Source organism: Rattus norvegicus, chromosome 15, assembly GCF_036323735.1.
Source record: "Rattus norvegicus strain BN/NHsdMcwi chromosome 15, GRCr8, whole genome shotgun sequence".
Taxonomy (NCBI): Eukaryota; Metazoa; Chordata; class Mammalia; order Rodentia; family Muridae; genus Rattus; species Rattus norvegicus.
In genome coordinates this window covers 5902916-5914932 of record NC_086033.1, presented here as the reverse complement: position 1 = coordinate 5914932, position 12017 = coordinate 5902916, and the positions used below count along the sequence as shown (strand labels likewise).

The 12017-nt window shown below is 42.2% G+C and overlaps 1 protein-coding gene across 1 annotated transcript; it reads left to right on the top strand.

Annotated features, from left to right (window-relative positions):
* The first annotated feature begins 3675 nt into the window (after window positions 1-3675).
* On the top strand, window positions 3676-11365 carry Dlg5l3 (discs large MAGUK scaffold protein 5 like 3). Its single transcript, XM_006251682.5, has 5 exons — window positions 3676-4348; window positions 5088-5250; window positions 6395-6526; window positions 6984-7160; window positions 10778-11365. The coding sequence occupies exons 1-5, from the start codon at window positions 4198-4200 to the stop codon at window positions 10860-10862; spliced, it is 708 nt and encodes a 235-aa protein (XP_006251744.3). The 5' UTR covers window positions 3676-4197; the 3' UTR covers window positions 10863-11365.
* The last annotated feature ends 652 nt before the right edge of the window (window positions 11366-12017 follow it).

Below are 12017 nucleotides of genomic sequence, written 5' to 3'. Positions count from 1 at the left end.
ATTCCTATCCCTGACAGTGTCCCTCAGCCATCCATGAGTGAACTTGTACTTCCCTAAATGAGGACAGTCTGGCCCACGTCCCTAGACCCTCACACTAAACTGATCATACAGTCACACAGATTGAAGAATCAACAGCTAACACCCACACCCACATTTCAGTGAATATGTATCCCATTTGTCTCTTTCAGTCTGGATTGCCTCATCCAGAATGACTTTTACTAGATCCATTCATTGTCCTGCATAGTGCATGCTTCCTTTTTGCCTTTTGTAATTGTTAAGCAGCAATGCAGTCTGTAAATGCACCACGTTTTCTTTATGCATTCATCCGTTAAGGGACAACTTAAATATTTCCAAATTCTAAGCATTATAAATGAGCTTCACTGAACATGGTTGAGCAAGGGTCTGTATTCTAGGATAAATCAACATCTGGACATGAGACCTGGAGTTGTATCTTAAGGTACAACAATTTTCACCTTCCTGAAGAACCATCATACTGATCTCCGAAGTTGCTGTAGAAGTTTGCCTTTCCACCAGGAGAGTATGAATGTTCCCCTTGCTCCAGAACCCAGTCAGCTTGAGTTGTCACATGTGTTATTAAACTTAGTCATACTGACAAGTGTGAAAAGTGATCTCAGAGTAATTTTGATTTGCATTTGCGTGATGTAGAAGGATGATGAATATTTCTTATGAATTTCTGTCATTTGAGTTTCTTTTATTATGAATGTTATGCTTAGATATGTAGCACTTTTTAATTATTTTCCTTCATATACAGTGTTTTAGTTTTTCCAATATATATTTATATTAGCCTGTTGGGCCCTACCTTGGAGTGTTTCCCTTCCCCCTTGCTGTGCCTTTCAGCCTACTATGGACAGAAGTTGTTTACACCCTTGGCAGCTTCTCTCGGTCCCTGATTTGGGGCCAGGACCTTCCATGGCACCCATTCCTCTTGCTGAGCCTTTCAGCTTCTTATTGTTAAGAAGTTGTTTGCGCCCCTGTGTTGGGGCCGGGACTTGCCACGATGCAGATTTTTCCTGTTTTCCTATTTTCCTGGTTGGGGTTTTCACCTGCTTTATTGTTTTTCCACGGCTTTTGCCTCTGGTATATAAGGAGATCTCAGTAAAGCGTGGACAGCCTTCTTTTAACACGAATGACCCGAGTGTGTGTTTCTTCTTAACTCTTATAGGCCTATGCCCGGTTCTGAGTGTCCTGATGACACAGGCATCATCAAATGGAGGTCCCACCAAGATTGGAAAAGAGAGGACAACCTGACGAGATGGTCCCAGGAAGCCGGCCAGTGAAGGAGGGACGTATTGGGGAAAATGGGCCAGGAAAGGTCCCAGTAAGCAGGATACAGAAGCACCGTGGGCATTGAAAGCACGTGCAAAGAAAAATAAAGATTTGGGGTACTGGTGAGTAAACCTTGTAAAAAGGGACAAGGTAATAATGGTCAAATGTTTTTGTGTACGTGTTCTTTTAGAGTTATGCTAAAATCTAGAGAAGCAAAGTTAATTCTCATCGATGCTTTTAGTCTTTGGACCCTGATTAGAGACAGTTTACACCCTAGACAAGAGAGAAAATGGTTTGAGAAAAACATTCCTCCCAGACTCTCCACAGATGCTTTGGCAAAAGAAGGAAAGTGAGATTAAGCTTTTTAAGAGCTCTCCTAGGGACATCCTGCCTCCTTGCTGGCTTCTATTGGAGAAGTGCTCATTTCTGGTTCTGGGTCCTTTAGGTAGGATATCTGGGTCCCTTTGGTGGGACACCATCTAGCTCCTTCTCTCTATGTCTATTGTCTGTCCTTGTTGCACCAAGCTGTCCATGGATGTCAATGTATGTCTGGGTTGTGCTTCTTGTTGCTTGAATGTTTTGTGTTTCATGTTTAAAAGAAAAAATGGTGAAAACTTTAAATGCTGGTTGATTTCCCCCTTGATTTAGTTTTAAGTCCTTTCAAGAAAGGAACAAATAAATAAAACAGTTTCAATTGACCTTTGGAGCCCAGCATCCTAGATAACTGGTTATCTCTGGTGTTAACTGCCATGTGTGTCTCTGACTGAATCCTGCCTCAATGGAGGAATGTAGCTAGGAGCCTAGGTCTGTCCACTGGGGAAGCTCCCCAGGGGGCTGGCTCAATGTCTACACTAGCTGGCCTTAAAGGTGCCAGCAGCTTCAAAGCTTCTATGGTAATGGAGCTGTTAGCTGTTTCTCTTAGAGAAATCTTTGACTGTGATATTTGGAATCAACAGGTAACAAGGTGCTTCTTTTAAAATGACAGCTAAAGAAGTAAAAATGGTGTTTGATCTAAGTACTAAAGATATGTGTAGTCACTTCATTTTTTTCTGTTTGGTTTTAAATGTATAATAAGCTTTACATGTCTTGGCTATAGGTGACTGGCTTTTAAGTTATTGGGTATGGTTGAAAATTTGTAATATTTGTAATAGAATGTTGGCTTAAAAAAGGAGTCATTCGAGAAAACACGTGGCATGTGCCAACCCAGGGAAACAGGTCTAGATTGGGATAATATTTTAATATAACTCTTATCATGGAAACCGGACTTGTAAAAGAATTTAGGGCAATGTCTCTTTGGTGAGGTATTAGAGCCTGCAATATCGATCCTTCATATGCAAGGCTTGGCCGTCATACTTTATAGCATGAGGAATGGACTTGGTGTTTTGGAGAGACTGGATTTTGGAGGATAGTTTGGTGGAGGGTGAGTTTTGCTTTCCAAAGTTATGGCAGTGCTCTGATGTTACAAGGGAAACTTGAAGATTGTGGCTAATGATTGCCAGTGTTACATTGACTACAGTTTACAGTCTGATCACAGACAGACCTCGGGATTCTAACTCACACATATCTGTGCTTAAGAAAAAATCAAACAGGTGTAGATTGTCACAAGGGTTGATGAGGCTATGGAACTTATAAGAGCATGACAGCCTGCTTCCTCCAACTGCTATTTCAAGAAATACATATAGAATTATTATAGATTTAAAAGATTGGTCTTTTTTTCTTTTCTTTTCTTTTTTTTTTTTTTTTTTTTTTGGTGCTGGGGACCGACCCGGGGCCTTGCTCTACCACTGAGCTAAATTCCCAACCCCTAAGAGATTGTTTTTATACTGTTTCTTGCACTCTTGGGTTGTTGTGAAATATTTCATTTCTTGTGTTTCCTTGGGTTTTGTTTGACTTGACCATACATTTGTATGCCTTTTTGAAAGAAAAATGTACTAATTTTTATTTATTTTGGTGAATTGTTCTTTGGATGACTTTTGTCTGTGGTTCCTCTGAATGCAGTTCCAACGGTGGCCAGAGAGACACCAGATACTGAGTTATAAATGATGGTTAAGCACCCTGTAGGTCCTCAGAGTGAAGCCAGCAGGTTGCCCAGGTTGAACTCCAATTCTAGCTCCCAGTGCACCATGATGTGCTACAGCTTCTCTGCTTCCTCCTGCTCTTCCTTGGCCAGCAGCACCTCTGCATTCTGCCCCTCCATGGCTCTCGCTTGGGTCTCAGTTCCTCCCTCACTTTTGGGGATTTTAACTTTAAGAATGGACAGAAAGTTTACAATTTGATGTTTGCTCTATACCTGAGAAGCTTTTTTGCCAGGAAAAGGGAGTTTCCATTGCACAAAATGGGTTTTTTCAGGAAAAAACATGGGTGAATATATTGAAACCATGACCCCTCTCAAGGCACAATCCATGAAACAACAGGTCCAGCTTGCATACATTTAAAGGAGTAGGAAAAAATATTGGCCTCTAGGGAACAGTAAAAATTGTGGCAAATGGATTATATGTCACATGCACGGACCCTGGATTTATACATTTCAGGAAGAAGAATATCCCTCATCCACGGTCTTTAGATCTTTGGCTGTTAACCAAGATGTTCTATCCATTTCAAGGCCTGATACAACTCTCCCTCTCCTCAGCAACTGAGTTGTAATGAAGGAGTGAGAACTCTGAAGCTCTGGAAGGAGAGTGAGCGAATGGGTGTTCCCTGGCTCAAAAGTGAGTCTCTGGAAAAGCCACTGCAGAAACTGGTCAGTCTGGGTGGAGGTAGTTAGCAAGTAAGCTATGGCATTTCCCAGTGACATCACCGGTAGTGTCTTCCTTGGAAATTCTCTTGTATCCAGGAGACACTAGAATGTTCTGTGATGTCAGCAGTGTTGTGGTGACACCAACTGCCTGAGCGATTTCCCTTCATTTCCTAATGGGTTCCCGAGGAGGCATGTTCTCCAGGATCCTCAGTCTCTTTCGGAGGGACAATCATATCCATGCAGGCACCAGACCAAGGCAGAGGGAGGCTAGCCTTCCATCATGTTGGAGAAGAAGACGAATGGAAAGGTCCTTGAGGAGGTCAAGTGAGTACTGGGCAGGGCAAGGGGAGCTCCCTGGAGGAGGTTGGCTTGTGTTGGTCCTTCCAGGAGTAGGACGTATGATTTAGAGCCTCAGTCTTCCTAATGGCTGACCAGACACAATAATTTCTGATCATTAGTTTGACAGAAAACCAAGAACTGTTATATGTCAAGGGGCTTTCCTTGGATCTCTTTAGTGTCCTGGGCAGTGTCAAAGAATACCAGGATGAGCCTTTATAAGAATAACAAAGTGTCTCTTCCAGGATCGGCTGTTGAAACACTTCATTCTCAGCAGTGTCCTGTAGATTACTTGGGTAATTGATGCCAAGAGGGATACTCTCCTGGTCATATATCAAGGTCTCAGTTACTTTGTCCTTGAACACACATGATTAGGGATTCAAGATGTTAAGCAGTTTGAACTCAAGGACTTACCTGCCTCACATCAGACATTAGCTGAGAAGGTCCTCCAATTCTTCTTGTTTAGGCCAGCTTTAGAATTTCAGTGACAGAGGAATGGATTTAGGAGGTGTGGTCTATATCTATGATGGCATATGTCATCATATGGCTCTGACGGTGGGAACAGGGAACTAGCTGAGTTCAGCTTAAAGATAGCTTTCTTGCTCTGTCAGGGATTCACTGTATCTGTAGAACTGTTCATCCTCAGACTTTTGTTTAGAGTAAGCATAGTTTTTCTTGACACTGTGTCCACATATATGCCTGTTTACTGGTATTTATCTACCTACAGAGTTTGATCAGAAGGCATCGTCCCAACCCTCCACGACACCTGTTGAAGAGGAGAGAATGAAGCGTTTGGAGAACATCAAAATTGCTCTCCAGAAGATGCAGAAGGAGAGAGATGAACTCAGGAGTATCCTGGCCGATTACCCGGGAAAGAATTTAAATGACAGGTAGTCACAATGCAAGTTCTGTTAAATCCACATTTCCTCACATCACAGTAGGCTACAACTCCAGGGTGTCCTCATGGTCAAAATCACTTTCCTGATTGCATCAGAATGTGAAGTTCAGATGGGAATGGGATGGTGGCACAGGCTATTTTAATTCCTACAAACGTAAATCATAGCCTGTGTCCTGATTGAATCACAGTCTGGGAGTGAGGGTAGTAGTGTGTGAGCTCTCATTGTGTGGTTTAAGGAGACTGGACAGGTGTTGGCTTGTGGGAATTTCTAGGTGCTCTGATTATGAGCAATCATTGTTGTAATTGACGTGGAGGTGCTTTGGGTTCAATAGGTCCTGTGAAGGGCTGGAGGGACCCAATCCCACTTGCTACCTCACAGTGTGTGACTGGACTGACAACAGGGGATCATTGGTTTTCTCTGATTTTATTCATTGTATTTGGAGATAATGCCACAGCCTTGTATTTAATTGGCATTCTAATTGTATTTGAGAGAGAGAGAGAGAGAGAGAGAGAGAGTGTTTTGTGTGAGTTTGTGTGTGTGTATGCATGTGTGAGTGTGTTTGTGTGTATCACTTAAGATCTGGGTATTCTATGTTCTGATTTGGCCTGAGAATTATCCTGTGTCAATTTCCATGGCATGATAATGATGAGGGTGAGAGCCTCACTGTGAGCAGTAGAACATTTCACATCTGCTCAGGTGGACGCACATGGGAATCTCCTGGTGCGTGTTATAAATTCTTTTCCCTGTAAATACTGTTCATGTTCCTTTGGGTTTTCATGTAGCAATAGATTCTATGATTGAGAATTGTTACCTAAGAACAGGAGAATAGTCTTCATGGGCTTAAGTTGGAGCCTGGATTGTGACACAGGGTCCTCGAATGTTCTTGGCAAGCTAGTCTATTCCTTCAAACCCCCTCAGGGAGCTCAAGCAAATCAGCTCCCTCCTTCTGTTTCCTGGCACTGCTGTCTCCGTGTTCACAATAATAAACTTAATAAATATCAAATGACCCAGTACCAAGAAGCAAGGGCGTGGCATGTCCTAGGCTGGGGTAGTTCAGGATTCAGTCTGAATTCATGTAATTCTTGAATCCTTCATTCATAATGTTATTTCATCCTTGGACCATGCCTTACCACAGGAACAACTTTGAGTCTGAAATGCTCACGATGCAGCACCAGGAAGTGATGACCGACATGAAGAAAATGAGCGAGCAGGTCAATAGAGCTTTGGTCAAATGTACACACCTCACACTGGAAAATGACTGGTACTGGTGAGTAACTTACAAGGTTGTGACCCCAGCACAGGGCACAGCATGTGTCAGCCCATTCTTATCTTTGAAGTAAAGTGAGGATCAGGCTTTTTAGTGTTTGAAGCAGACCAGGAAGCCTGTGTCTAAGGAAGGCTCTAGGACACACAGGACACAGAAAGATTGCCCTCAAGCGACATTCTAATAAAATGGACAAATAAGCACACATGGGGATTAAGTCCTCTTCTGGGAAAAACTTGAATCAATGGTGTCAGGTTTTTGAGAAGTGCCCTGAGTCTTCTGGAATGTGGCTCTTTTCTCCATTTGACCTGTCTCTAGGTCATGCTCCATGGCTACTGTGGACTTGGACTATAATCTGGGACTCTCTTCAGATCAGGACCCTAGAAGGAGTAATGGACTTGGAGACGTGGGAGGAAGTTGGAGACTGGCTGGGATTCACCATTTTTTCTTTGTGTCTCAGCCGCAGCTTCTGCCCCCTCCTAACTGAGTTGTTTGAGCTGAAGAACAATGCCCAGAGAGCACGGCATGAGAACAGGGAGCTTCTATGGGAACAGATTGCACTGGAAGAGTCTATTAAGGAAACAACAAGGTTCTGTGGGGAAGCCAGTATGAAAATCCGTGTAACAAGCAGCCTCAGGTAGGATGAATGAAGCATCAAGGGCAGGTTTTCCTGATATCTAAGCATAAACCAAGTCAAACCAGTTTAACCTTTCTCCACCTTATCCAGACACTCTCCTAGGTCTCATCCAGTTGTTCATCTCTTTGAACATTTACAAAACTTTCTGTGATGTTAGCTTCATGCAAGAAACTGGAGGATTGACAACCAAATCCTCCTGCTCAACTAGAAAATGCATTTCCTTAAGGGGGATCTGTTGATCACACACTGCACACTTACATGCCATTATGCTAGAGGGATGCCATGAGGTAGCCGTCTTTGTAGTGCACAGAACTGATTAGAGTTCAGTTCAATTGCCAAAAGAATGGCTCTCATTGTCAATTATGATGGGGCTTGTGGACTTTCTCTCCTTTTCCCCGTACATTGAAAATGGTCCCTTCTGCCTGTCCAATACGTGGTTTCTAGTGACAGAGCTTGAGTAGCAGTTTGTCCGTCCTGTTTTATGTCAGTGTTTTAGTGTTCTTTCCTGTGGCTTATGTCCTGGAGCTGACTGGATGAACAGGGATGTAGGAAAGACTTCTCTCAGGGTGAGGGTTTGTGTGAGATATGTGAGGATTAGAGGGATATTTTTGTCCAGCTCTCTCAACCTAGTGTGCCCAAGAAGTGCATTCTCTACACAGGTTTACTCTATAAGGGATGGAGAGCAGTGTCTAAGCTCTCACTTGACACATTTCCTTTGCCTAATATGTATTCAACAACTGTTCCTCCAGCAGGATGGCCTCCCCATTCTTTTCTGCTTCTCACTTATGATTTCTGTTCTCTCTCTCTCTCTCTCTCTCTCTCTCTCTCTCTCTCTCTCTCTCTCTCTCCCTCTCTCCCTCTCTCCCTCTCTCCCTCTCTCCATCTCTCTCTGACTCTGTGTGTGTGGGGGGGTGTTTTTTGTGTGTTTGTGGGTACATATATGTGTGATCATGTTTATGACTATGGTGCATATTGTACTTTGGAAGTTGTTTGTTTTAATTGTTTGTGATATGGGGGTCTTATATATATAAGTGTGTGTATATGTGTGCTTTTTCACATGTGTGTGTGAAGTCATCAATTTTCTGAACACAGACATATATATATATATTTATATATATTGTATAAGTCTATATGTGCATATTTAGAAACATGTAAAAGTATACACACACACACACACACACACACACACACACACACCACAAACACTCTGAGAGAGAAAGAAGAAGAGAAAACATAATCTTAATGGGGTCTTGATCACTATTCAAACTATTTACACTGGGAAAACTATTCATACACATTGATATTACTTGGAGAAAACTTGAATAGGGTACAGGGATGTGAGGAGAGGCTGCTGTGTGAAATCTATATACCTCAGTGTCGAAACTGATGACTCAGAGCTCTTCTGCCTTCTTTGCTCTCGGTGTATAGTAACACTGGAAGGTCATGTGGCTTGTTGTGTCTTCTCAACATCCTGGTTATGTTAATCGTTACCTGCCACCACTTTCTTTCCAGATTGGCCTAAACTTGGTTGAATATACCTTGGCTTTGGAGTTTGGCCTGGAATTTGTTAATTGAAAGATTAATTTGCTTAGAGTTGAATCTGCAAGCAGAAGATGTCCAGGAGTTATGCTGAGGTGGAATCACATCTTTGCCTCAGACAGAACCTTAGGCTCAAAATCGTCCAAAGCACTCACCCTGTGTTGTGTTGTGGCAATCTTAACCATTGTTATTCAAAATCATTTGATCTGAGTGAAAATCAGAAAAAATTTTCACTCATCTGTAAGGAGGGTTTAGAACAGTGATGACCCTCAGACATTCCTGGAGGTGTCAAATGGGTAGCCCTGTGAGAAGCTGTGTACAACTCTTGTGAAAGTTCAACCTTTTGACACAGCGATTCCAGAATAAGAAGTAGGTGTGAGCAGAGAAACTGTGGCACATTAGTGTTTAGTGGTTCACCTCAGAGCAGCCATGAAGCAAAATTACCCAGATGTCCATCAGTCAGAAAGTGAAAAGGTACAATGTTGTCCAGCCCTTCCATGGACTGCGGCTGAGTTTGATTATACCTGCCAGCATTTGGCTTTGAATTAGCCTTCTCTTACTCGAATTATATCTGATAGCATCCCAGTCCAAGTTTTACCTTGGATTGTGGTTATGGAGATTTCCTAGCTGTTTGTGCTGGTAGTTTGTTTCCCCTGTCAGGTACTGTATGGTAAAGGGACCTCATATTGAAAAATGCAGCTCACTTTGCATGCACTGGGAAACAGTGAGCAGAGGACTGAAGAGGCTCACCTGCCCCCACCCAGTGCTCTGTTTCCTGAAATCAGCCTCCTGTGCACGGCCTTGTGACCTTGCTAAGCAGGCTTGGCTAACAGCCTAGATGTCACATTTCTAATTTCTGATTTTCAGGGGAATACACTTTATTGGCTGAGCTGTCTTTAGGCTATGCTCACTGTGTACTTACTCCACTCCAGGTTTTTTTTTCTTATGCCACAATAGTAGACTGGGTGATCCCTTCTATTACCATTAACTGGGAAACTAACCACATTCTGCAAAATACTCTGCTTGTATATGTGAACAAATATATTTGGGTGAGTTCAAAAGTGTGTATGTCTGGGTGTCTGTCTGTCTGTGTCTGTATACATGTATGTCTCCATGGACAATATAATCTTCTAATGACCTGGATGAGGAGAGAATGGAGGAAAGTCTGCAGGACCCCCTGAATCAGCAAAAACTGGTCACTGAGCAAAAGGCCTTGTCTGAGAAGATGCAGCATCATTTCGGTGTCACTGAGAGGATTTGAAAGCACAGGATGAGAGGACCCAAGTAGATTCCCTGTACTTATAAACTGTCTTATTGGGTGTGTGACTTTCTCCATAGTTCTCAGCACCTGTCACGTAGGAGCATCTCAGAATATTTTTCTTGTCCATTTTAAAAGAAATTCCGTCCATGAAGTGTATGTGATCCATAGAGATTCTGGCTATTGTGTACTGATCCCTCCAGTCTGTGCTCTCTTGTATTATCTGAGCCCAGTGCCTTTAGGTCTCCCCACAAATAGTTTTACGATACACATAAACAAAGGAGTGGTATAGTTTATTTTCTGCATGAGTATCTCCTTTGGACTTCAATGCCTACCCTCGGCAAGATTTCCATGCAGCATATTCTTGCCAAGTATAATATCACTTCAGTGTGCATGTACTTCTTGAGATATTGTTTCTCTGGGTCTTTGCAGATATTGAGGTTGCCATGTGGACCCCAGGCATATTCCTGCACTGGAGGAATAATAATAGTCTTCATTTCAGTGATGGCCGGGCTTCCAAGGCCTTCCTATTTTTTCTAGTTTGTTCATATCTCTCCTCATCTGACATTGAGACATTGCTACATGATATTAAAATATAATGTATATGTATGATTGGAATTATCTGCTGTTCACTGTTTAATTTTTAGCAGTTTTAAAAGCTGGGAAAATATGCAGTCCTGTGGGATCTCTTACCCTTCTCTCTTGGGCATGAGAGAATGACCTCAGATGAAAGATCATCCTGGATTATCCTGCTGAATTGTGCTGCTGTGTATGGGATAAGTGACATGGCAGGTTCTCACCAGGCCTTTTCCACCCCTAGGTCTGAACACTGCAGCAGAAGCTTTCCCAGGGCACAGAGCAGGATTACAGCTCTCAGAGACAGAACTGTCCACCAGGAGCACTGAGGGTGCAAAGATTGACACCACCTCCCACATCTCAGTCCTTGTAACCATACCAATCTTGGGCTAAATTTGAAAGACCTTGAGATGTGGCCTGGAACACGCCTCACGTTTAACCTTTTGACGACTTGTCCATCAACAACCAACCACTCCGAGTGAGGCAGGTCTACATTCATCTTGGAGATTTTTACCATCTTACCTGCCGTTCTGCTGTGTTTGCAAGGCCAGCAACAGGCTGGAGTTATATGTTGAAGAATCAGCAGGAATTGAATGCTGACTAATTTACTTGTTATATTTGTTTTTAGTTTGAAGTTTGGTTTTATGCATTTGGTTTTATTTGTTTACGTTTGAAGTTTTGTTATTTATTTGTTAACTTTAGTTTTTTAATTAATATGCTATATTCTTAAGGCTATATACATTGAACTCATTGACTCCCAACTTTAAAATGTTCTTGAATAAATTAATTTTTGCTAATAAATAACAATGTGACCTTTAACCCTCACTCACAAGACCGTCCTGAGTCATGTGTGGTTCTTCCTCCTGTAACAGCACAAGTGTAAGGCAACAGTGGTGTTCTGCAAGTCTCATGCAGCTTAGGCTTCACCATCAGTTCACAGCCAGCCAGAACTGCACAGGAAACTGTGCTCTTGATGTAGACAGTGTATCGTGCTCTGTGGATCCCACATACATGACGAAAATTATCCTTGCTTTATCCTTGTGCTCACAAATTTAGCTTCCTTTATAATGACAAACAAAGGAGAAACACAAGTATTTCTCTAATACATTAGAGGAAATAAAAACATTCAGTATAGGAATATAAAAAACGATCAGGACACACAGAGCTGTATGCCTCTGCATTCCTTATAATAAAGCATCGGTTATAACTGCACATTTATTGAATTCCAGCAATTTTGGAGGAACGATATTTTTAAATTTTTTATTAGATATATTTCTTTACTTACATTTCAAACTTTATTCCCCACCTTGTTTCCTTCCTTAAGCCCCCATTCCCTTCCCTCTCCCTTCCCCATATGTGTATCCCCTATACATCCCCCTTATTGTTCACCACTATTCCCCTGCACTGCCCCTGGAACATTTTCTTTATTGTTTTGTTGGTTTGTTTGTTGTTATTCTTTTTCTCCCATTTTTATTAAATTGGGC